At 36.3% G+C, this 27612-nt stretch overlaps 1 protein-coding gene across 1 annotated transcript in view; it reads left to right on the forward strand.

The window, feature by feature from the left end:
• The window catches only part of LOC310889551 (uncharacterized protein), a gene marked incomplete at its 5' end in the record, with an annotated part of 69478 nt that overhangs the window by 31042 nt on the left and 10824 nt on the right, over nucleotides 1–27612 (forward strand). Inside the window, 2 exons of the mRNA XM_083817136.1 lie at nucleotides 1337–1416; nucleotides 1771–1868. Of these exons, the coding sequence (XP_083673262.1) occupies nucleotides 1337–1416; nucleotides 1771–1868 (178 nt within the window). The remainder of the gene's footprint in view (nucleotides 1–1336; nucleotides 1417–1770; nucleotides 1869–27612) is intronic.

Here is a 27612-nt window from a genome sequence, read left to right on the forward strand (position 1 = left end):
AACAATTCCATCCCCAATGTCCACAAAACATAGCTAAGAAGTTGAAGAGAAAAAACAAGCGTGGTATTTGAGTATGATTTAAAAATGTTGCCCAGAACTAACAGTCAGTTAATTGTTCTAAGTTCCCTGGAGTATTTAGATAATAGTGGTTTTGTATCATCTTGGTATGCAGTGTTCAAGAAAGAGGAAAAACATTTTGCAGTAAGATCTGTGCCCAAAACACATACAAAAAGGATCCAAATGGAATATTCAGTTATACATACAGCTGTACCACCTCATTTAGAAAAAAAATACCCTTAGTTTACAGAACTCTTTTATTTCCCTGACATTCTCCTGTGCCCTGGCATTGAGCCAGTCTTTGTTTTGAGCTTTGTACTTTCTGAAGGTCTTTTGCAGTTCATGATTTAGAAATGAAAGATCACAAAAATGAATATGCATCCCTAGTATCTATTAGTTTAATGTATCTTACATGATTTAATAGATGAAAGAAAATCCAGTCTCTAGAGATGTCACCTTTAAGATAAAATTTCTCAGAAAGACATTCCTATGTAATTTGAGGTCTTCTCAAGCTTTACTTTCTCTATATTGTATTTCATTCACTTTTCTGTTTAATAAACAGTAAGAAATATTTTACAAAGTGCAAGCATTTACCTTTTCAGTGTCTTATCCTATCCTGTCTAACCTGATCTGAGAATAGATCCCTGTACTCATTTTCTTGAGTGAGCTTTACTTCTATGGCGAGTGGTAATTTGTGAACCTTTATACCAGAACGGTTGAATTTGTGAATGAAATCTAAAAATTTCTTTGTAGCTTCATTGAAAGTCTTTGAATATCACAAAGAAGAGATATAAGCACATCTGGGACCAGTGCCAGGGGTTTCCCAGGACAGACGCTCTGCAAGTCTGAAGTTGCCCAAGTAAGGATTATTTCTGCATGTTGGGTCCACAGATTGGACTTCATCTTTGAAGATTTTGTAGCTAATAGCCAATTGTTACTTGAAAAACAGTTGCTCTTAAGTTAATAGGAAAAATGTAAATGAGAATTAAAAAGGATTAAATTAGCAAGTTAGGTTATAGGAAAAGTTATGAAATATTGTATGGGCACAAAACAGCAACAATAAAAACAACCAACCAAACAAACAAAACCAAGAAGAATATGCATTCTTAGTACCTTTGTACTCCCCTATGGTTAGGCTAATGGAGCATGCAGAGAGAATCTATGAATGGTAGAAATGTAAGATTTTGTGAATGGTAGATTTGTATGATTATTGTTTTGATGTAGTATTAACATTAAATGAACTGTGTTTTAAATATATGATTATTTTTCATCTGCACAGGAATTGTCAACGTTCTCTTCTGAAGCCTGTCTTTTTCCTAAAAGGTCCTGGACTTACTATTCTGGAATAGCTGTCATCAGGTAGAAATGAAATGAGTACTATAAGGATGTGTTTGTAGTTGTCGTTGTTGTTGTTATTATTATTTCTTACTACTGTGAGGCAGTTTGGAGTCTTAAATGTGTACTTAATTAATCGTCAAGAAAATAGGGAAAATGGCATCTTCTTACAAAATGTACCTAACATGTTACATTTATTGTCTAAGACATACCTCCAAGATGAAAAAGGTCAGAAATAGTCAAAAGAAACAACTAAAAGCACAGAGTCCAAGAACATAAGTAAAAGTAGATTAAACTCCTAACTGGGTAACTTTTTTTAGCAGTAAAGTGATCTTTAATTTGTTCATTGCCAGGTCTTATACTATTTATTCTTATTAGTTTTACAGAGATTATACAGCCAAGAGGAGCTCAGTTAAATTTTACCATGGCCTATGTACATGTACTGTTAAGTCCAAGGATCTTTATGGTGACAGCTGGTGAGTGACCATGCTTTCTTTGTTCTGCTTACTAACTCTGTGTGCATTCTTGTTTGGTATTTATTACTGGAGCCATTCAGACAAAAATGTGGAGGCCAATACTTTGCTTGGCTGTTGTTGGTCTGGCTTAAGGAGGAGTGGAAAAGAACCATATGAGAGCACTGGAAAAGAGGGTGAGCAGCTGAACTTATGCAAGCAAAGTTAGTAGGGGGAGCTCAAAAGAGATGAAGGAAAAAGACTGGCTTTTAAGTTTCCGTATTCAGTGGAAGATGTTCTGTAAAAAAGTGCATTTGATCCTGATGCCGTTATTTGATTCCAATTCTTTAAACCTTCTTATGGTCATAAAGAGATTTACTGATGGAAAATACAGTATTCTGGGGATATTTCTGTGGAGTGGTAAAACAAATTGAATGTATTTGCAAAAATAATGTTAGAACCAAGATAATTAGAAGAGGAATAATTTAAAGTGAATTTTAAAGTTCTTCCACAAACAGCAGAAATCTCTCACTGGACATACAGAAGACCTATTCTCAAGAGCCATAACAACCCATTTGAATTTACTTATTAACCATCAGTATATCTTTAAAAGGACATCTTTCCAACCCAAAATGAAGAACTGGATGCTTAAGGAATATGTGCTTGTAGTTTAACAACCCCTTTTTGCAACTGTATTTCTTCAATATTGATTCTCAATGCACAAAATAATCTAATATCAAATACTTAACTACAGTTAACTTTACTCAGATGAATACATTTCCAAACAGTTTATTCACTTAGGCTGAAGTTCAGCTAGTACTTTAAGTTGATGTAAGCCAGTCCTGCTATCAAATGAATCCATCCCACTTTCAGCTACTGTGGAATAATTGCCAGAGATGACTTAGAAATTCAACTTATATTCACATTTTAAAGAAAAGGTACAGCATTGAAGAAGCTTCCAGGGTAGAGTGCAGCTGCATTCCATAGAAGTTCCCTAGGCCTCCAACCTTAGATGTTGATCATACCAGGGGAACTTGGTGTGCTGATGGGAAGAGGAACTGTATGGAGAGTGGAGTGGAGTGGAGACACTGTGGCCAGGCTCTGTGATTAGAGAGCCTGTACTTGAAAGTACATCGGAAGCAATAAGCTGCATATTTGCATCTGTAATCGAGATAGTTCAGTACACTGAACGTGACCTGACTTATAATGATGAATTGGGCATCACTCCCAATTACTTCAACCTTTAACGCAACAGCTACCCATCACTTGCACCCACTCCCTGGTCCCAGTACAATAGTTTGTGTGGCTGGAAGGGTAACTAGATAACGGAACTTGTGTAGATGAAAAAAATAGGTATTTAGCTCATTTCTCACTCCCATCTAGCTCCACAATTAACTTCACTGCATGAGTACACAAATATTTGTGCAGGAGCAAGAATTAGCAAGCATCAGTAGGATGCCTATTTTTTGACATTGCAAGACAACTGAAGTAGCAGTTCAGCTTTGGCAGTTACCTCCCATCTCTCTACTGAAGGCTTCTTGGTGCACTGATACTCAAAGTAGAGTTTGCAAAAGTGGAAAAACAATGTGCTTCCACTGCTTCAACGTAAAGTACAGCAGCCTATATAAATTTACTATCATTGATAATATAATTCAATTCTTCAGACTTTCCACAGAAGCATATGTTCTTCCCTCTATGCTACATAGGGATTGACCTCTAGTAAAGAAAAGTAACAGATAGTTGAGGAGCGGGACATTTTTTAACTTCTGTATATTTTTATCAGTGCCTAAATAGCAGGAAAACCAAAATAATTATAAAAGGATCCTAGTGCAAACCTAATGAAGAAGACATATTTTGTAATATCTTAATAATGTCATAATAATGGCATAACACCATAATGTCAGAACAACTTCAATATCTCCATGCTAACATATTTATCACAGGGCATGAACAAGAGGAGTTAGAGATGTACACACACCTGCAGGGCTATGACCTCGTTAGCATTATGGAGATGTGGTGGGATGGCTCCCATGACTGGAGTGTTGGAATGGAAAGATACAGGCTCATCAAGATGAGCAGGCAGTGGAGTTGAGACAGAGGCATTGCCCTCTATGTCAGTGTGCAGCTGGAGTGTATGGAGCTCTGCTTGGGGATGGGTGAGGAGCTGACTGAGAACTTATAGGTCAGGATTACAGGGAGGGCAGGGACAGTGGGCATTATCATGAGGGTCTGCTACAGGCCACATGATCAGGAAGATCAAGAACATGAGGCCTTCTATAGACACATAGAAACAGGCTCATATTCATAAGCCCTGGTCCTCATGGAGGACTTGAACCACCCCGATATCTGTTGAAGGGACAGTACATCAGGGCATTGGCAACCTATGAAATTCATGGGATGCACTGATGATAACTTCCTTCTCCAACTGATAGAAAATCTAATGAAGAGAGGTGCTAAAATGTAACTCATTCTCACCAACAAGGAGGTGCTGGTGGGAATGTGAAGCTCAAGGGTAGCCTTGGCTGCAGTGACCATGAAATGGTGAGTTTAGGATTCTAAGGGTGGTAAGGAGGAAGCAGAGCAAGCTCACTACCCTGGACTTCAGAAGAACAGACTGCCCTTTTCAGGGATCTGCTTGGTAGAGCACAATGGGACGAAGCCCTGGAGGGAAGAGGGGCCCACAAAAGCTGACTAATATTCAAGGATCACCTCCTCCAAGCTCACGAAAGTGCATCCCAACAAAGAGGATGTTGGGCAAAAATGCCAGGAGGCCTGCATGGATGAACAAGGAGCTACTGGCCAAACTCAAACAGAAAAAGGAGGACTACAGAGGGTGAAAGCAAGGACAGATAGCCAGGAAGAAATACAGAGAAATTGTCTGAGCAGCCAGGGATCAGGTCAAGAAGGTCAGAGCCTTATTAGAATTAAATTTGGCCAGGGACATCAAGGGCAACAAGAAAGGCTTCTATAGGTATGGCAGTGGTAAAAGGAAGATTAGGGAAATTGTGAACCCTTTCTGGAAGGAAACAAGAGATGTGGTAAACTGGGATATGAAGGAGGCTGAGGTAATCAGTGACTTTTTTTTTGCCTCAGTCTTCACCAGCAAGTCCTCCAGCCATGTGGCCCAAGCCCCAGAAGGCAAAGGCAGGAATTGGGAGAGTGATGAACTGCCCTCTGTAGGAGAAGATCAGGTTGAGACCATCTAAGGAACCTAAAGGTGCACAGGTCCATTGGACCTGATAAGATGCATCTGAAGGTCCTGAGAGAACTGGTGGATGAAGTTTATAAGCCACTGTCCATCCTATTTATGAAGTTGTGGCAGTCCGGTGAAGTTCCCACTGACTGAAGAGGGGAAACATGACTCCCAGTTTTAAAAAGGGAAAAAAAGGAGGACCCATGGAACTACAGGCCAGTCAGTCTCAGTTCTGTGCCTGGTAAGATCATGGAGCAGATGCTCCTGGAAACTATGCTAAGGCACATGGAAAATATGGAGGTGACTGGGGACAGCCAACATGGCTTTGCTAATGGCAGAGCATGCCTGACGAATTTATGGTGACCTTCCAAGATGGGATTATAGACTTGGTGGATAAGGGAAAATCAACTGACCTAATTTACATGGACTTGTGTCAAGCATTTGACATTGTCTCCCATGATATCCTTGTCTCTAAATTGGAGAGACGTGGATTTGATATAAGGACCACTTTGAGGTTAAGGAATTGGCTGTATGATTGCAGCTCAAAGGCTTTCAGTCAACAGCTTGACGTCCAAGTGGGATGAGTAATGAGTGACATTTGTGAGAGGCGACCAGCACTGGTTAACACCTCTGTCAGTGACATGGACAGTGGGATGGAGTGCATCCTCAGCAAGTTAGCTGATGACACCGAGCTGTGTGGTGTGGTCAACATGCTGAAGGGAAGGGATGCCATCCAGAGGGACCTGGACAGGTTTGAGAGGTGGGATTGTGCAAACCTCATGAAGTTCAACAAGGCCATGTGCAAGGTCCTGCATCTGGGTCAGGGCAATCCCAAGCACAAATACAGGCAGGGCAGAGAATGGATTGAAAGCAGCCCTGAGAACAAGACCTGAGGGTGTTGGTGGATGAGAAGCTCAACATGACCTGGCTGTATGAGCTTGCATCCCAGAAAGCCAATCATATCCTGGGCTGCACTGAAAGCAGTGTGGCCAGCAGGTCGAGGGAGGTGATTCTCCCCCTCTGCTCTGCTCTCATGAGACCCCACTTGGAGTGCTGCGTTCAGTTCTGGGGCCCCAGCACGAGAAGGACATGGACCTGTTGGAGCGAGTCCAGAGCAGGGCCATGAGGATGATCAGAGGGCTGGAGCACCAATCTTATGAAAACAGGCTGAGGGAGATGGGGTTGTTAAGCCTGGAGAAAAGAAGGCTCTGGGGACACCTTGTAGCGGTCCAGGATGAGGAAACCATGCTATATGGTACCAATATTCCTGCTGAAGAAAACCATTGCTTGCACAGCAAGCTTCTCTGAATTCCATTACAATGTTATGAAAACTACTCATAACAGGCACTGCTACAAATAAAATATAGTGTGGGAGAGATATGAAAAATGAAATAGAAAACAGCAGGGACAATAAAGTGGTCTGCACCTAAGTCTCGTTTAAAAGAGCGTGTCTGTACAATGAATTAGGTACCACCTTAATTTTGTTTAATTAGCATCTCAATTATTCAACAGGAAAGCCATATTTGTCTTTAAGGTTTGAAAAATTTTTGAGAGAGAGGTTTCTTTTGTAGACCAGGCCATTAATTCAGTCTCAGAAGTAAGCAGAAACTCAGATCTGGGCTCTGAAAGAAAAGAGATAAATATACAGTTATAACCATCCTTTTCAAGATTAATTTGGCAAAACTTTCTCCTTCCCCTGCTTCTACCCCTAAATTTAAGCCAGCTAAATGCTGAATGAAATCACTCACTTTTGCTTCAGTGCTGCAGGAGGCAAAAGGTGTCAGGCATATTAATATACTTAAAGCCTAGATTTGCACTCAGGCTGCCAAAAAGCAAGCTACATTTAATTACCAACAGTACCGTTTTGGAAAACAAAATGTATAAAACATTGTCTGAACATTTCTAAGTTAACACATACAGAAGACAGGTGAGAAAATTGCTGTGATTCACTGACAATTTGAATAGTAAAATTGAAACTAGTGTAGCTGTGACTTTCAGTTGCAGAAAGCATTTCTGTAGTGAAATACTTCTTTTAATGCCTCTGTAGTAGTAGTCTTCAGAGAAGTATACATAAGGCCCATGGTGCAGAAGCACTTAAAAGTAAGTGTCAAACTTTTAGCAGTGAAAAAGAAGCATTTTTAAAATGCTATAGAATTAATGATTCCTTTAGATCAAATATATAAGCAGATTTTTAGGTAAGAAATGTAAATGCAAAATCTACAAAGGAAACAAAAATAAAAAATCAAATCCCCTACCTCCAAGCTCCTTCTACAGAACCAAAAAAAAAAGTGGAAACAAAGCTGAATGTTACAGAAAGAAACCCAGACCATTAATCTTTCAGAAGAACAGCAGGCTGCCTTGGAATTTGGTAGCCAAGGGACATAACAGCTGGCTAAGTTATGTAGTGACATATTGCATTGTCTGTGTAGAAATAACCCTCAAATAGCATACTGTGGGAAAGTGCTGCTACATTTTACATCTTGTCCTTTGCAGTGGTAAACTCATATTCACAACAGGCAATCATTTCATCCCCTTCAGCAAAGGGTGCAGTGCAGAACAGGTGTTCAAGTCCTGAGGACAAACCAAACAAAGTAAGCTCCAATGCAGCTGAGCAGAGAAAACGTTCTGGAAGGAGCTTTCTAATGCATTCTTTAAAAGAGTGATTAGGAACTTACTGAAGAAATGCCCAATCTATTCAATTTTTAGCTGTTTTGCTTCTATTCCTTCCTGGGTGTTGACTATTTCCTCCTGAAGCCTGATGAAAGATTCCTGTCGGCCACCTCAAGACTCTGGCCTGAGAGTTTTGTAAATTTGTTATTACATTCTAGTAAATATTCTTGAAATAATAACTGCATAACTCCATGTTTGATTTATTTTATATTTTTATTTTTTTATAGCTGGGAAAAAAGAGGAACAGGGCAGCCCATGTTGGCTTAACCCTGTTCTGGATTTATTAATTCTCTGCCTATCATATTCCTTTTCCTATCCCATAAGGATATTTTCCATGTATAGGGGTTGAAGAAAGAAATTACAATTGGTTGTTGGCCAAGAAAGTTCCTTCATGTAGCCTTTATTTAATGGGAACTTTTTTTCAAATTCTGAGTTAAAGGAGAAAATTCACTTAGGTGTCTAAATATACAGGATAACACCAGTAAGGTCATTCCATCATGTAGACAGCAAGAAGTATCTGGAGAAAAAAAGAGTGGCCATACTAGTCACAAATAAAAAATGTTTTATGCTGGTACAACCAGGATTCAAGAGGCTATGTGCAGTCAGTGTCGAAGAGTGGGGATTCTAGTTTGTCTCACACCTCACGAAGTTCTTGCTTACCTTTACCTGGCAATGACCCAAAGAAGAAACACTATGTATGAGAATGAAGCCATTATTATTATTACTATTTTTTTTGCATCATCCCTGCCTAGAAACCTGCTTGTTTGTTTCCTCATTTCTTTTTCATATTCCTTTTCCTGTTGAAAAGTAATGGTTGTCTGAAACAGTTCAGACTTTTCTCTGTAAAAATTCCTAGAAAGAGAAACAGAGAATATTTGTTGGTTTGGTACTTTATAAGTCATAATGCAAAGATGCTAATGTTTTCAATTTTCTACAATAAAAAATAATAGTATCAGTTGATTTGGAAATATTCAAATGACGCTTTCATTTTCAGAAATATGATATTGGAAGTCTGTGTTTCTAGTAGGTGCATATGCGGAATAGAGTAGCAGAAAATATGATAAGACATCTGAAACATGCTCAGCTTGCAGCCTCTTATAAACTTTTGAGAATGTAGTAAGCATCGCTGACTCTTTTCTTTCTAAGAAGGAGGTACATACAGAAATTGCAGAACAGCAAAGAATCAGATTTCATATTACTGATGATAACTTTAAGCAAACTCTAGGACCATGGCTTGAGCTGGTTGTAAGAATTCACTTTGTGAAGGATATTAAAGACCTTTTTGTTTTTGGTCGAAACAAACCCCCCAAATCGTGAGTCTCATCCTCACACAGTTATACAGTAATACACCAGTCCTGTAAGGGAGGAAATTTGGCACCTTGAGCACTAAAATCTCATTGCAGCTCTTAAAAACTTCCTTTCAATTTTAGAAAACAGCAACCTTTGACTTTCCAAATACACATAAATGTTGGACAAGTTATTTGCATAAGACATTTTTTTTTTTTTTTTTGACAGTTTCATGCAAATTCCGCCTTGGAATTGGAAACAGATTAATGACAGTGCAATGTAACATCTTAGGAGGAAAACACCATAGAAATGATAACTGTTATTTGCAGTGCTTACATTCATAGGTATTTCTAGCTTTTCCTCACTAAGAAAGGAGTTTTCTGTTCTACTACTCTACATCTCACACCAGTTTTGAAGAACATTTCTAGAGATACCAAACAGTGCCCTTGTGTTCAGCTTTTGAAACTTCAGGTCCAGCAAGACAAAAGCTCTGGTAGTAGGATTCACTGTGTGGTTCTGCACTGAAATGAAATCTCTGAATAGAAATTCTTGTGTAGAAAGTCATTAGTTAACACAGCTTGAGCTACCATAGAGTGCTACAGAAGAAGACAAATAATTTAATTATTTTTATCTTCTACGTATCTCTAGTATGCTATGTCAAAATCAGTCATCAAGACCCATTGTTCTACTATTACATTATCCCTTTGTGATGATAAATAAGGACAAATTCAGCATCAACAACAACCTATGGTGCTCATTATTTTGCAGTAGGGAGCTATGTCAGAATTTTTAGCCTACTGATTGATTTTTAGCCTACTTCTATGATTTTTTCACCCTGTCTCACTTGGTAACCACTTTACCTTCTCTGTTCTCAAAAGGGATTTATTCTAGTATTCATTTTCCTTGCTTAATCCATTCGACAGCATCTTCTATTAAATTCCAGTCTGTCAAGTAAAACAGGCTTATACTAGTCCTAGAGAAAGGCCTGCAACTCTTCTCAAGTTCAGGCTTGAATTACATGTACTGCTTCCTAAAAGGACTAAGTCTGCCTTGAAATTAATAGTAATAATAGAATAATGCACCCATTCTGCAAAGAACTCATAGTGGATTGTCTAGTAATTTTAAGTCATTCATGATGAATTAATTCCTTTATTAAGCAAAGTCTTTACTTAGTAATTAAATTGCTAATTAAATATTTTACTAAGTAAATTAAATACTGAGTAATTTATCTGCTCAATAATGTTGTTACTGGGTAATCTGGGAAATATTACTAAGCAAGTAATTGAAGGAACATGTGACCCATTTAAGTTGTTCCCTCCAGCAAATAGTTTATATAGAGATTGTATTGTAGCAATAATTTTGAAATTATATCCCCAAAAGACTACATATGAAGGTTGTACACTGAGCTTGCAAATCGCATTTTCTTGTGATACCATAAAAATATATGAAATTGACCTGAAAGACTTCTGCCAAACGAAGACCTTATTATTCAATAATTTGAAAGTCATTGCTGAAATTTTTACATGTGGCAGTGCTGATAGAGAAATGATATCTGCCCCATTTTCACTGTCCTTTGTTACCAATTAAAGGCCTTACACAGCTGAATGAATTCCTTGTTGAACTGGGATCTTAACCAGCAAAAATGAATTTTTTCTTAAGGACGGGAATCTAAATGTCATTCTTGTAGGTTCCTCACTTGTCACCCTAATCTAACGGGTGTGTTGATGCCGTTGGAAAAACTTGAGTCTAAGCCAAATGTCAAAATGTGTCCACTGCACACCCATTAAAGAAGCATATATTAGAATTTGATGACTTAGTATGGTTCTTGCTTCTCTTGTTCATGCCTCTTGATGGGACAAGTCTTGATGGATTGATAGTGTTTTGATCTAGCACACAGATTCAGGGAGATACTAAAATGCACGGAGAAATTCTCAGTAAAAACACTGGCTTTATTTCCATTTTCCTGAAGTCATTCACCTCTTCAGTGAAGTTACCAGGGTCATTTCCGTGTTTAGCATTATTAGCTCTTACATGAGGATCTGCATGGGACAAAAGGAATATTCTTGCCTTTTGCAATATCACCCTTTCCTTGCTCAGCATAGATGCTTTCCAATGGGATTTCAGTCTGCTCATATAGCTCTGTTGGGCTCTTTTTATGAAGTCTGAGAATAGAGGAATGGGAAGACTGGTCTCTTAGCTACAGAGGTTTGCTAAGCACAGGTCTGCTTGCAGATATCTAGGTGGGAGCAATACGGATATACTAACTCCCTCTGAGTCACCTCTGCAGCTGCTATTGAACAGTCATAGATGGACATCAGCCAAAAATAGTTCAAGTCCTGTGGGAGTCATGTTGCCAGAGGCTAGGGAAGCAGAAAAGGAGCAGTCACTACTGCAACATAATTCTAGTTCTCAATACATATATTCTCTCCACTGGTCCTTAAGGGTTTTGCCAGAGAAAAAGCTCCCTTTCCTACTGTGTTCTCTGAGCAGCATGCAAATTCTGACATATGTTTCTCCTGTGATTCTTTCTCTCTTAAATAGAGACCTTTATATAAAATGTGCATCTTAAAAGCAAAAAATGAAACCCAGTTTTGAAAACATAAACAAATAAGAAAGTACATCTGCAAAGAAACTCTTCTGTGTTTGTCCTGAAACATAATAAGATGCAAATAATGTCCAGTGGACTCAGGACACCTGTCTTCCTTCCTTGAAATAAACCTGAGTATTAGTGACATACAGAATGAAACATACCCAGCACTTCACACCTTCCTAGTTACTTTCAGGCAAACATACACTTCCTCAACGTACCTAATAAATCTATAACTCTATTAAGAGAAAAAAAAACATCTAGTTCTACTGATGTTATGAAGGTGGGTGTCCATCTTAGTATGGAGTGATGATTTTTTAAATTTTCATTTCACTTTGGGGATTTTAGTGGGAGTAAACCTACATACACACACACACATGTACGCACACAAAACTGCAATTCAACATATTTCAAAGAAAGAGAAAATAGCTCCACAGGGAACTGAATACTACTTTTCTTTCTTTTCAGGTAAAAATCTGATTTAGTGAATGGAAGCTCAGTTGTTTATATCAACAGAATTGTTTGCCATAGTTGGGTAAAATGAATAAAACTACTGGCAAATTAGAGATTATTTGAGAGCCTGAACTTTCAGCATTGTAGTGGGTTTTTCTTCTTACACTGAATTCAATATCCATGAATTTTATTTTATATCAGCATGATGACTTTAATTACTAATCCTGGCAGATATTATCAATAGGTCAAACCCTACTTGTTTCACCATACTTGTCACACTACACCAGATGGGACTATGGACAGCACAACAAGATTTATTCATTATATGGTAAATTACCCATGGTTGGAAACTTTGAAAATGTGAAAGCTGAAAATTGACCATGCTTACAAATGATGAAAATTGTATATACTAATATAAATGAGTTGTATTAATATATTTTATTAACATATCTGTGTCAATAGATTTATCTATTACAGATCTGTACTTTAATAATAAAGAGGAAATATTATGCTTAATAATAAAGAAAACAGCAACAACAAAAAAGTCAGTTTAAATTCTAAATATGTGGTCACGCTTTAAAAAAAACTTTGCAGCAGCCTTCAATGTAAGATTTTATTATTATTATTATTATTATTATTATTATTATTATTATTATTATTATTTTGCCTTTTGGAGAAGCGAGGCTGCAGTGCTTTGCTATATAATCCCTGCCCGAATTTTCATCTATGGATGCTGAAGAGGTTTTTGCCTGGTCATCAGCTGTTACATCTAAATCTGACAGAACTAATGAATAAGGGCTTTCAGCAACTCGAGCTCAAAGTATTCAGTATTAACACACTAAAGTGTTTTGTTTTAATACAAGAATTGAATTCTCTTAATGAATGTATGTACAGCTGGCTTATTTATCCATTTAGCTGAATAGCAACCTTGCTACAGATACAGCTTTTCTGGGTAGCAATGTAATACATGTAAAGGCACAATGAAGAAGGTACAAAATTATTTCAGACTAGCATATGCTAACAGCTCTGTAAAATCACAAATCTATCCCTACAGTTTTCACATACTTTTGTTACTTGGAATTACAAACATCTCATACTCCAGCCCCACCTTTTTTAAATCTATATGGTTAGGAAGCTGGTTCTTCCACTCCTTTATCCCTGGTCTTTGCAAAACTCCCTAGAACTTCCTGATATTCAGAAAAGGAGGACATATCCATTTAGTGTTTTTTCCCCTTATTCCTTGGCCATCATCAAAGACTAGAATGAAAACTAATGGTCTTCAAATATTTTCAGGGAGCAACTGGTGGTCAGCCTGGTACAAAACTTTCTTCCTGATACGCTTCCAGATATGGAAGATATAAAGACAGATATGCTCTTTTCAGTTTCTTAGTAGTCCAGTGAAGAAGGTAAGCCTGAGGTGAAGGCTGTTGGGAGCAGAGAGAGGAGCAAAATTGAAAAGGCAGAGAGAGGAGAAAAGAGTGTAAACTTGCATATAAAGGATTCTGAATATCAGGACTTGTATCTAAATATCAGCCCATTCTCCCACTGTCATTAGGATCAGGTCTCTGACAAGCAAGGGAAATTATTTACTTAATTACCTATTTGTGCTACAATGTTTCTCAGTGAAATATGACTAGTGAAATCACTAGTGATGGGCCAAAAACAACAAATCACAGTAGCTAACCACGTATTTAAGATGATTTACAAAGACAAGTTATCTTGATACCCACACATGACAGGTCAGTGAGAGAAGTAATCAGTATGACAAAATCACAAGTTTTCAATTCCACCCCTGCCCTGATTAATTCCCTTTAAGAGAAGGAATGAAACAAAGAAAAAGTGTAAGTGTACCAGTGCACCTGCTGCTTTCTCCTTGAATTCCAAATTCTGAGAAAATCTCCTTCATTACTGAAATTGTCACACATTATCCCTTAGTACAGTAAGGTAATTTATGAGAAAGAGCTAACAGCAAGCAATGAAACATATCAAAGTGTTTTTTTTTTTTTTCCTCTTGATGCTTCAGCACTTGATTCTCAATATCGGTACAGTCCATCAGCTGATGAACTCCTAAGCTCCCTTTTTTCCTTTTTTTTTTTTTTTCTCTCCAAGCTTTAATTTCCTTTTAAAAGTAAAATACTATTTATTTTTTTATTTTTTATACAGTAACAGTTGTAAATATTTCTACCTTAGCATAATATTTTCAGAGGAATGGGGTTCAACTGTCTCATTTATGTATTTATTTATGCTCCAGCTTGGCTTAGTCTTCATATGTACTTTGTGTTAAAAAAACACAATGCTGGGAATTCACTATAACTACACATAGACTTTGCTATACACATACATGGCTGAGTGTATACTGTAATTCATTTGTATTTAGTATTTATTAACTATTAATTTTGCACACATAGTTAGTGTCGACATGATAATGTTGATATTCACAAAATAGAAAGATAGTCCTTTTTTTCATGTTTTGGTTTAACATTGCTTCTGAGCTTAAAGTTTCACTATATTCTACATGTATGCATATTCCATTCAAATAGAGGGTGTTTGCAAACGTGGCAAAGCTCAGTTCCATCTGATAGTTGAACAATGTGTAAATTAAGCAATTAAGCACAATGAAGATGTTTTTATAACAGAAAGCATATCATCATTCTGTAGTTACTTTTGTAGTTTCTTTTGCATTGAACCAAATCCTTTCCTTCATTTCAATGTTATTCTACCTCCAGGAAATTTACATGATCCATTTTTATACACTGTGAGGAAGAGAAAAATATTTACTTTCTTGTTCTAGGTAAGTGCTGTCTTTTTTTTTTTTTTTTTTAAATTTATTTTTCCATCTGTTTTGAATATATTATAGCTATTTGGTATGTTAGAATTAGTGCTACTCTTTAAAGGCCAAGTACATCCTTGATAATTTTAAAACTGCTTCTTTTGTATATGAAAAATTAATGAAGATTAGCAGAGTTTGCATGAACCATTCTCATTGGTTCAAGCTCCTACTTTGGAACTCTAGCTTGATACAAAGGCAGATTGGAATAAAATTGATGTGGGTCCAAAAAATTTTTTGTCACCCTTATTATTATCTTCCAGCCTGACAGCTTGCCCATGGGCTTACAGTCTTCTCTAGCTGCTGAGCTAATTAGCTGCAGGACTAAAACTTCATAGCATTGGCAGAATATGCTCCTCCTTAGGTCCCAGAATGCATCAAATATGAGATTACACTTGGTTTCTGACTTCAGAAGGACTTGTGGAAATGCATTGTAGGATGAAAAGCGAAAGAAATCAGATAATGATGAAGAGATGTTAGCAGGAAATGGATCATTCAGAGTTTAGGTTCTTTCCATCTAGTTATTTTCTCCTGCAGGTTGCAGGGTTCTTAAATTAGAGGTTTATACATTTTCAAAAATAACAAGAAAGGAAACAGCCATCAGTGCAGGTACAGACAGCCAAATATCGTCCTCCTCAAAAAAAGACCTGCCACCAGAACAGGAGAGTTGGTCACATCACTGGAAAAAAAACATCTTTTACATCTTGATAGAAGAGCATGAGTCTGATAGGAGACATGGTTATGCTACAAGAAAAAGAAGAATCATGGCCTATTCAGAGGTATGGAGTATTACGTTGTAAATGGTTCAGAGCTCTGAGAACAGTACTGCTGCATTTGCTGGTATGTTCTTACCACAAATAGTACAGTAAGACTGTGGGGTGCATACCAGTGAAATGGTCCTTAATTCAGAGGGCAAAGAAAGCTGGAGCAAGTTTCTCTGTTGGTATCTAAGAGGTGGTATAATGTGATAACATTTCATTACAGTTGAGGAAATTATTTGCTCCTTAATGTGCAGTTTTAGGCTAGAAATACAGTAGATGCATATTACTGGGATGTTGGTGACTAAGCTTTGTAATTCACAAAATGAGCATTGTAAAGTTTAATGATTCACACAGACTTTTATGGATGAAATACTGAATTTAATCTCTAAGATATTTTAGTGGTCTTTACAATATCATGAATTAAAATCATTCCACTTTTACAAGGGATCCAAAGCCATTAAATATATATGCATTTAAAGCCCCAAATACCACTATAATTGTGTCCACTCCAGGCATTATTTCAATTATTTCAATTATTTCTGGAGACAGAGTTGTTTATAAAGTTCCAGCCCCCTTCCCTGGGCTGGAACAAATCCCACTAGACCAGGTTTCTCAAAGCCCCATCCAACCACTTCATATATGATTCTATGATTCTATAGTGTTCAGTTGGTGTCTTAATTCATTGTGTCTACTCATTTTAGTTGCTATTCGCCAGACTTAAATATTGTTACACTGTACATTTTAATGTTCTGCAGTCTAAGTGGGAGCCTCTGAAGATTCTTTTGACTTACGGTAGAGTATTTCAAGCCAAAGCTGCACTTCCTAAGTTTCCTTCACAATATTCACTCAGGGAGCCTGCCAAGCTTTTACAGAGAGATTTAATGGTATTTATTCCAGCTTTTTCAAATAAAATCACAAATACGGAGAGCAGAGCTGGAGGCTTGAGCTGTCATCTACACTAGCTCTTGTAGCAAGACAGGAATTTTTATGGATTTGTAGACAGACAAAATAGCCAAGAGTGTACATGCTGATCTTTTACTGTTACAGATGGCTGGAACATTGCTAAGCTTTCTACCTTGTTAAGAAATTGAAACTGTAGTTTGTTCACTATTATTTTTCTTGGAAAGTACCAAAACTGGAGTTGTTAGAAGATCTTTAGAGCAATTTTTTTTTCCAATCAAGAAGTAAAGTCAACTTTATTATCCTCATGGAGCTAATTTTCATCAGGGTATCATGACAATTTGTTCTAAGATTCGGCTCAGTGTACGAATGTTCTACTGTTTCAGCTGGAAATGTGGATAAATATGCTCGGTTCTATTTCCTGATTTGTCTGGGTTCTTCTGTTTTTTTTTTTTTTGTTGTTTGTTTGTTTGTTTTTTTGTTTGTTTTTTTAATAATGGCATTCAAGTATAATCTCAAGGTGTGCTCTACAATTCTTAAAATCACTACCATGACATGAGCCTTTACTTTCCCCTTTCTGGTCAGAGGTCCTACTTGAACCTTTACTTTCCCCTTTCTGGTCAGAGGTCCTCCCTGGGGACATGTCTCTCTGGCTGGTGGTGCACTTTTCTTTTTGCATTTCCTTCTTTTAGTTAGATATGAACAAGTTAGGGTCTCAAAAAGGGAAATCATGTGTGTTTGTATCTATTCTATTAAGATCACTAGAGTTAGATCTCAACAGGAGCAGAGAGCCAAATGAGTTGTAACAGCTTTCCAGACCAAACAAGAGAATACAGAGTATTTCTTGCATTTACTCATACTTATTCTGCCACTTTTTTTTTTTTCTGTCTGTTTGTTTGTTTTCCAGGGTGGCAGGGGGGAGGAAGGTGGGGAGGGAACGCAACACGACACCACCCACTCTCACCAAAGTCTGTTCATAACTGAATTTTGCCAGCTTCATACCTAATTATGCATACAAACATTTTTGTTTGATGTGCGCTTCTGAGCCTAATTCAGGATGGTGCAGACTGATGTGTTACCACAGTGTGTAAGGGCATCTGTTTCTGGTCTGAATTATGACCTGAGCTCAAAGGCTGGGTCAGTCTTTTACTGCTTAGCCACAGAGCGCTGTCCTACTGAAACTGTAGGAAATATTCTCATGGAATTTAACTTAAGATGGGAACAGGGAGAAGACAAAGATCTCAACTAACTTGCTCAATGTTGACAGAAAGTTATGATTTTTCTAACTGTCTGTTAGAAGGGTTATAAGTTTCACTTCCATTCCATCACTGAACCTTTCTTTGTTCACACAATCAAATGGATTTCAGTTCAAAAGGAGGTGATATAATGCCAAACAACTATGAAAAAGAGTTCAGAATTTGCAGGTACTACATATATAAAAGCATATACACCAAACAGATTTTACAATCTATAGTCTGTACAAGACAGCAAGCCAGCAGAAGTACTAAAAATTAAATAATACTAGGAAAAAAAAAAGTCCAAATGACAAATTGGTGCAAAAATGTGGAAAAATGTCCCAGGAAAACAATTCTGTAATGTAAAAACTACACCAGGTATGGCTGGCAAAGATAATAAAAACTCTGAGACTGTGAAGGTCTTTTATATTGGATAGTAAAAACAGACATTGCTGAGATACAGAGAGAAGACCAAGAAAAACTTAAGTAGGATGGGCCTTACCAAGTGCTCAGTCTGCAGATGAAAAAGCGAGGAGTGCTTGGAATCTGCAAATTTCAGAAGTGGTGATAGTGCTATTAAGTCAAAAGCCTTGCTCATCTCTCTTTCTCTAGTAATATGTTGCTAATAGAAAAGAATCTTTAATTTATCCCAGGTTTTGTGACTTACTGATAAATTGTTAAATAATACTGCGAAACTACCATCAGTTCCATTCATAAAACTATGCAAACTAATGAGTTTTGATAAAAATTGAAGTGTAGAAAATGACAGAAAGCAGATAACTAGTAGACAGTAAATGTGTATATAAGAACTGAAGGGACTCTGGGTTGCACGTTGCTTAATTAAAAACTAATTGCATGTAGAACAATTAAATCAGCAAAACCAACCGTTGTCACTCAGGTTTGGCAGAAGGCTTCTAATATTGTTTTCATTAACACATGAAGAATAAATGCCACATGGTTACATTTACAAGTATGGAACATTTCTACATGAAATTGCATCATCCATTTCAAATATTTAGGGGGCTATATTGGCGTTAGGTGGATGGTTGGACTAAATGATCTTAGAAGTCTTTTTCAACCTTAATGTTTCTGTGATTCTATGATCTTTGCTGTAAAACGCAAAAGAAAACAAGCAAAAACAAAACAACAAAACACACAAACAAACAAACAAAAACAAGACACAACACTGCTAGAGCATTGACAGACACTTCTCTGCAGCAGATTGTATCCTAGGTGTTCATATTACAACTGAATTATGTAATGGTTGCAAGCTTGGAATATTAGCATAACTATATGACTTATCAAGGAAAGAATTGCAGCAATACAAGCTATGGGAAAAGGAATACACAGGTCTCTGGGTAATCTTCTAATCACAAATAGGAAAGTTGTGTCAGGCCTTTCATTATTACAGTGAAAGGCTGAACTTAGGAAGCTCAAAATGCCTAAAACTGAAGTGACAGTCCCATATAAATAAATAAATAAATAAATAAATAAATAAATAAATAAATAAATAAATAAGGGTGTTATCATAATAAAATAACTGTATTTGAATCAAGTTGCTAAGAAAATGTTAAGAGGATGACAGATGAAAGGAAAGTATTGTAATATCAAAAAGGATAAAAATATATGAAGACAGAGTAGCTTATAGTCCCAAATATTTTACAAATTATACTCGTGAATCATTTTCTTCACTGGTGGAAGTCACTGACAAAACATAACCTGCCCCTTACCAGCAGTGCACTGGCTTGAATCATTTCCTCCCTGACAGAAAGGGCAGTTTCACTCCAGAGGGTCAGGTGGAGTTACAGGTGTAGTGTAGAGTTTAGGAAAGGGCAAAGGATTGTTGGCACTACTCTCTGCAGGTCAGTATTACAGTACTTGCTATCTGTCCTGACATCTCCTGGAAAAGGTGAGTCGGAGCTGTTCTGTACTACAGCTCTCTTTCCACACAGTCTTTCTGCCATCAAAGGAATCAGATGAGGCAAATATCCCCTTATGGGTGCGTGGCCAGAAATTCCATACAGTAAAGTAAGGCACAAGAGTGAAGATCACAAGAAACCATGATATATACTCTGAGGATTTAAAAAGGTGTGATAGGCACCAGGGCTGGCCGCAGAGAAAGGACAGAACACATGCAATATAGCATTGTTATGCTGCTATTTGGAACAGTCAGGAGAAAGGCATACATTGTTTTAACTTCTGGGAATTCAAAATAGTGAAGCATAATAGTTATGTAATGGAAGAGAAAAGGATAAAAAATCATAAATAACATCCTATTAACATTATGAAAATGACTTATTTTTATATTATTTACTTTTTTAATAGTTAAAATAATAATAAAAAGTGTCGTAAGCAGTTACCTCTCTGCACTGCATGGTACGAGTCCATGGCAAATTCAAATTTCTTTATTTCCATTTTATTTTTTAAAAAAATGATAAGATTGTAACTAATTTTGCTAGAACTGTGTTTGTCTACAACCTTTTTTCTACAGTGAATCACATACAAAATAATTGCTAATTTCAATGGTAAATGACTGCATGTCTAAGCTGACACATAGACTCCTTCAGTACAGGTTTTGTGCTCACCACAAAAAGGAAGCAAAGGGCTCTCAACATGTGTCTCACTATTTGTGTTATCAGAGATTAATACGGCAGTATCTTGCAGTCTCCTAAGAAGAATAAAGTGGTGGATTAAAGTTTTTTAGAAAGTTTGGGTAGCCTGATTTTACCCATAAAACATTGTCCAGACTTGTATTAGAGATTCCAGACAATAATCAGAGTACAGTAGCTTCTTTAAGAAGGTGCAAAGAAGTGGATTTAGGTTTACAGTCCAATATTTCTTATGTATAAATATTTGACAGCCACCATTACATCTCACATATTTACTCTTAACTGGTAAATGAGTGATCACAACTTCACTAGTGCCTAGTGGATATTGTTTGATATAGTACCAAACAGATTCAAAGAGGTCTACAATCTCATTGTGTTACCCTGGTGTATGTTTTAAGTAGGATATTTCTGTATACTGTGGTATTCTATCCAGCAATTATAACTGTGCTTCCTGACTAACCCACAATTGCAATTTCACTCACCTAGACCTAATTTCATCATATGATGTTTTATTGCTATCTTTGGACACATATGTTCCTCCAAACAAACAGAAATACTATAATGAAGCATACATGTGACCACACTCAGATTAGAATCTTATGCAAAGTTTTTCCTACACATATAGGTAGTCAGACAAATATTTACAGCACTGTGAAAACATCCCTGTCAGTTGCAGACAAACAAACAAACAAAAAAAGATGTGGAGGAAAGAATGAAGTAGCTCATCAATTGTTATCTCTTATTACTAAGCAGAGAATGTAAGTGTGGGATTTGATGAAATCTACTAACACTCTAAGTAGATCTTATTTGCTAGGGAGCTTCTTGTGTACTATGATGAGGGCTATCAAATATCCTAATATAATTTCAGTCCTCAAGCATCCTGGATGTTTTCTATGTTCTAGTGAAAGAAAAAGATAGCCTCTGTTGCTGGAATGCTAGGAGCATTTTGGACTGCAGCTAAAAATTTACCCAGTCCTCTGATCAGGCACATGGATTCCTGTATGACAAAGTGCAGGCTAGATTTTCAAAGAAACAGACCTGCCAGTTAGTACTCTAACAGCAACCTCTGCAGGCAGATCTGCAGTGTGGCGAAAGAGGAGATCACAAAATGTGACATGATCAAATCGTTTTTTTTTTTAATTTTTCTTTGAACATAGTGTTTGCAACACTGCACTCTTACAAATGATTTTTCATATACACACCCCTGAAAAGCAGTGAAATTCAGGAAATGTCCATGTTGTGCTCCTTGTGGCCCTCAACTTAGTGCTGTAAAAATGCCACTGTTGGCACTGGGTGAAAACAGTATCACTTTTTATAAGTTCTCTGTGTCTTACAAGACTTTCAACTGCAGTGTTATATATTCATGTGGACAACAGCTTGCTTTTGTGTTTGTTTTCAAAATTCAAAGAGCCACTAGAAAGTAATGTTATTCAGTCATTGTTCTCTTGGCTTAAATGCGAATTAACTAAGGCATCAAGTGTAACATATCAAGCTTCTTTTTTTTTTTTTTTTTTTTAATGAGGCAGTACTAAATGGAAATCGTTGCTCTTACATGCAGATTAGCACTTGAAAGCAAAGATGTTACATTTTGCCAATACTAACAACTGCTCTGATAGCACTCACTTGAAGGCTATAGTAAGGGGTACATTTTTCACATATAGGAAACTGAAAGAAGATAAGAATGTCCATATTTTCTCTTAGCAATTCAAATTCCTGCTGTTAAGCTTGAAGTGGCTATGCTTATTTTTCAAGAAACTGTTCTTAGCATTTGATGTCAAGAAGAATTGTCATTGTGGTACAACACTGAGAAACTGATAAGAAGTTTTTTGAGTGTCAAATTTTGGAAATTCAGGCATAAAAGTTGTACCCAAAGCTGCAGTATAGCATAAGAATGCCAGAGGCAGGATCAGAGCATGGAAATGCTGTCTTTTGATCCTCTGCTCAGGCTGTTTGAGCGCGCTGCTATTCAAGAAGACAGAGTGGACAATGGGATAGAAATCTCTATTAACACTGTCTCAGTTAGAATTCTCAAAATGAAACATTATTATATTTTTTACACACCATAAGGAAAATCATTTTGGACAAAGCAATGAAATCAGTATTTACCTTGTCATGGTGTGCTGTAAATGCATGATTTATCCTTCCAAAGGGTATTTCTCCTTTGATTTTGCATTGCTGGTGCATCACTTTGAAGAAACATAGCATAGATTGAGTATGTATTTTACATTACTTCCTTTCCTGTCTGAAAATTATATTTAAAATTCTCCCTCCTAACCCACAAATCACAATTCTTTGAAATGCAACTATCAAGGGAAATATAACCATAAATAAGAAATAGTACTAGTTCCAGTCTAGGGGTTGGTGAAAAATGAGATTAATAATAATGATAAAAAAACCTCCCTCTACTTCTTTCTTAGAGTCCTGCTTTATATGAAAGATTAGGACAGGAAGTCTGCAAATCCCACAGCCCAGAGAAGACTTGGAGTCTCTGGTATGACATTCCATAGTCACCCAAAAGGACAACAGACACTTTTATTTTAGAGCAAATCTGTTTCACTATAAAAATGCCAAGATCTCAGCAAAAACAATCAATTTCCAAATGAACCAATTGAACGAAACCATGAGTTGCAGTGGGTGGGAGGAGGTAAAGTGGAGAAGAGAAGAATGATTCATTAAGTCTCAAAAGATAAGTATTTCAGAGAAGCAGAAAACTGTGGGATATCAGTGTTGGCTGTGAAATTTCTTCTGCATCTCCTGGGATGCTGGTATTAGCAATGAGCAAAAAATTCTTCTCTAACAGTAAGAAACATAATAACACTGTATTTTAGAGGGACATTCAATGTCTTATGAAGGAAATAATTTTGTTATTGAAAGCTACCTGAATTCAATATACACATACCAGTAGAATATGGATTTCCATCGGAAAAACCTCCAAACATATCATTTGTCACACTGCAGTAAAACTGTGGCCTGATATGAAAAGAATGAAGTAACTCCTGATTCCAAGAGTGTTTACAGAACTAAGTAAATTAGCACAACTATTAAATGGAGGCAAATCAGACTAGATGAAAACGTGACTAATAATGCAGAAAATCTATCCTGTCTCTATTGCTGTCAGTAGGAGTTTCTTTGCCTTTACTAGAGAGGTGATAAATATTAATTCCATACTCTTGGTTTGCTCCAATATTACCAAAGATGAATTTCTTCTTAATATTGAGTTTCCCTCTTCCACTTTTCTACATCTTGTGATAGATCTCCAGATGTACAAAATACGTGTACTTTGCATGCTTCGAGGGTGGAAATTATTGGCCAAGAGTTGGAACTGGAAATATGGTGGCATAGCATATTTTCACATGATCCAGAGTATCAGGAGATTGCTACCACCTTTTAGACCGTGTTATCTGAGTCCACACAAAAATAGATCTAAGAAGTGAACAGTAAAGCAATTTCTACACAAGACTATAAAATAATATTTCAAAAGAATGAAAAAATATGTTTTCTAATTAGAACATAACTAATGAAAAGCAGACTTCAGTATGTAGAAGAAAGGTAGTCATTCCTACATGGCAATGCTGAGTTTAAATTTACAAAACAACAAATCAAATCAATAAAGAGCAAGTGTAAATTACATATGGTAAAATATTATATTAAAGAATGCAAGTTAAAATTGTCTGGGTAAAATGTCCTTGGAGGAAAGCTTCTGTGTGTTGACTAAACATATGGCCTTTCTAGAGTCCTTAAATTCTCTACTTGAACAGATGTTGGAAAAATATGTCATGTTTATTATGACTTTTAAAATCTGAACAGAAAAGAGCAGACAGTCCATTGATTTGCCTTGTTAATTACTGACAACATACAATCAGAAGGTTTTTAAATGCATTTTAGTAAGATTAAAAAACATTGTAAATTATATTTTTCATGTTGAGAATTCTATTCTCTAAAAAAAAAAACATTTAAAAGTGTCATTGAAAAAACTCAAGAAGCATTGTTTGAAAACACATAGTGAATATTAATATTATTTTCCATTTCTGCAATATTTTGTACAGCATAAGATACAACATAATATCCAGGCTCCCTGCTTTTGCACTCACTGTCAAGAAACATGGAAATATAAATTTTTTAAGCTTCATTAATTCAGAAACAATACAAACATAAACCAAACAATAGCTAAGAAGTTAAACTGAGAAACAACTCTCAAATGGTTGTGCTATGCATGTCTTTGGAGATATTCAATGTACAGCTGGACAAGGCTCTGAGCAACCTGATTCAATTTTTCCATGAACTGGGGGTTGGACCAGATGTCCTTCAGAGATCCTTTCCAACCTAAATTACCCAGTGATTCAGTGGTCCAACCAAATGAATGTCACTCTCCAGATGTGATACAATGCTTTGTTCCAGTTATTGTAGTGAAAGTTCACTTTTCACAGTATGCTTGTTACTAGACTGAGAAAAAGGGTTGAATAACCAAAGGAAGATACTGGAAAAAAAGTAGGAAGAGGAAACAAATGGCTTGTTAAAATTAAGTACGTAAATGGCATTATCATTTGATCTCTTTTACATTGCCACGCTAACTTCTCTAATAGACTCAGTGACTTCTTTTCCCCTCAAATACTGTAGAATCCAAGCTAAGATAGCCTTTAAGAGCTATTAATTAAAAGATAGAGGAAGAAGATGTGTATATTATTCCCTTGCATAATCACTGAATCATGATTCATGCTCTGCTTGAGTTTATAAGAGCTCATGGGATTTCTCCTTGAATCGAAAAGATAAAGGTGTAACTTTGCATCTCCTGAATGAAATAACAGCCATTTCCACATAAAATTATTAAAAAGCACTGAAGGAAGCACAGTTTATAAAATGGACAGACTACTTATCTATTTGAATATTTATTTAGTGCCTTTAAGACTTTTAAAGAACTTTCAGAGATCTCACATAAGAAACTAACAGCAACATGAGGATCTTTAATTGAATAACCTAAGGTTTTGATTTCTATCAGAATTTATTAGATTCCCTTAAGGTCTGTTCCAAAGCATCTGTTTTCATAATAAATATATTAGCTAGGAGCATGGCTTTTTGCCTCAGTGGTTGAATTGGAACAACTCGTTATAGTACTATCATAATGATTGTTTCTCAGTTGTATTGTGGGATATACCTAGGATCTTTCTTTATTGACAAAGACCACATTGTGCTAAGTACTGCATAAACAAAGCACAAAAAGACATTGCTTTTCCCTCTATTTTGCAGTCTGTAATGCATGGCAAGGCCACTGATTCCACTTGCTTGTGTACAAGTAAGTAACTGTGCATATTCAGTTTTCACCCATGCCTGATCAGGCTACATCAGCAACAGTCATGGAAAAACTGTTGCATACTTTCAGGACTTTCAGAGTTGGATGCTGCTCACTGCAGCTCTGCAGAACTCCTTTCTTCAAAGCCGATTTAATCTAAACTTGTTCAGGTGAGAAGATTTAAGTCTATTCACCAGCTATGTTAGCACCTATTTTTTTATTTGTAGTGAATAATATTTTGTCATGGAAATGTAAATATGGAGCCAAGGTCAGAACATATTCTGTAGGACAACCCATTCTTTATACCTCTTTCATAAAGCAAACCTTGTGATTTTTGCTGAACAGCTTTTCATGGAAAAGGTGAAGACACGGGAAACATTTTTTCTTGATAATTACAGCTCTGAAAAACTGCTACAAACAGGGTGGCTAATTAGTGACTTGATTATACAGCTGGAATCATAGCCATGAAAATTTCTAGTCACAATGTTCTTAAATTCTGCATTTTTTATGTATTCAAATTACTTCAGTAACTCTATTGCAAAAAGAATAAATTCAGTCCTGGTGTAAGCAGGGTGCTGTGAAGACTGATCTGTTTCTGACAAGGGTAACCATGGCCTAAAGCAATTTATCTGCTATCGATAAATACAGTGGAATAATTCCTGTTGTTAACAACCATGTTTGCTTCTTTGATTTTAGTACAACCACATTCATACCTGTTCATTAGATACCTAATTAAAGTGAAAGGTAAAAGCAAGATGGGTAAGAAAATACATTCTGTACCATTAATACACCTGAGTCATTCTAAAACTTGCAGTACTTATAAGTCTGTCAATCATCACAAATGTATTTAGCATAAAACCGAAACAACAAAGCACAGAAGATGACAGATGGTTATAAAATTAATTTTACAACTAAACTCCCTAGATTCTGCAAGCAAAAAGGCAATAAAGAAAAGAATCCATCTCTGTGCACATTATATAATTTGATTTTACTGATATTTGAAAACCCTTCACTTAAAAATATGTTTAGCCAAGGTATTTTTCTATATTATTAAAGAAATCTAAAGCTTCTTGCTAAGCAGAAAAGACATCATATTTCTTAAAGCAAACATTTTTCCAGGATAACTCATTGTCATAATTTCTTACATGAGACAAAGAGAAGAATTATTTTGGTTTATCGAAAGACTAATTTGCCATATTTGATGGTTGAGAAGACCTGCAAATTAAACTAAACTTTTAAATGTCAGGAAAACATGCTCAAAATAAGTAGGAATCTGATTGAACTGGCAATCTTTATGTTTAGCTAAGAAAATATTTCATTGATAGTTGCCTATATTTTCAAAGACTCTCCAAATATTTAAAAAGCTTGCCTAGATATATTACCTTAACATTCACTTCATGGGTTATTTAATTTCTACCACATAGTTTAGGATTTTTATTAACTACTGTTTGGTTTGTTCCTACTTTTTTTTTTTTTTTTTTTTTTCTAAAAAGAGGTGGGAAGTTGTGATCTACTATGAGCTTGTTGATTTTAGTCTTCTTTATATAAGCAGTATGATACTGAGTCAATTTTGGCTGCAGAAGCAGTTTTGGGTTTGGTTATTTATGACACATGGAAGCCCTATAAGGCTTTTTAAAAAATTTTCAAAAGGTTTGATGACCTTTCCTTGATGGTTCCATGCAGGAGCACATTTGGACTTCACGGTAGAATATACTCCAGATATATTGATGAAAGCCTTTGTTGAGTTCAACATTTATAGAACTACAATTCAATTTCTGTGTGAAGTATGTAGAATTCAGCATATCTTCCTCAAATATTTACTTCTTATTCATTGAATACTAATGAATTTTCTTAAAATTTACATATAAAAATGCAAACTAAATAATGGATTTAAATGAACTAAAAATGAGTCATATCTTTAACATCTATGCTAGCTGGTTCTTTGCCCTGAATATCCAA

This window comes from Anser anser (genome assembly GCF_964211835.1).
Source record: "Anser anser genome assembly, chromosome: Z".
Classification (NCBI taxonomy): domain Eukaryota; kingdom Metazoa; phylum Chordata; class Aves; order Anseriformes; family Anatidae; genus Anser; species Anser anser.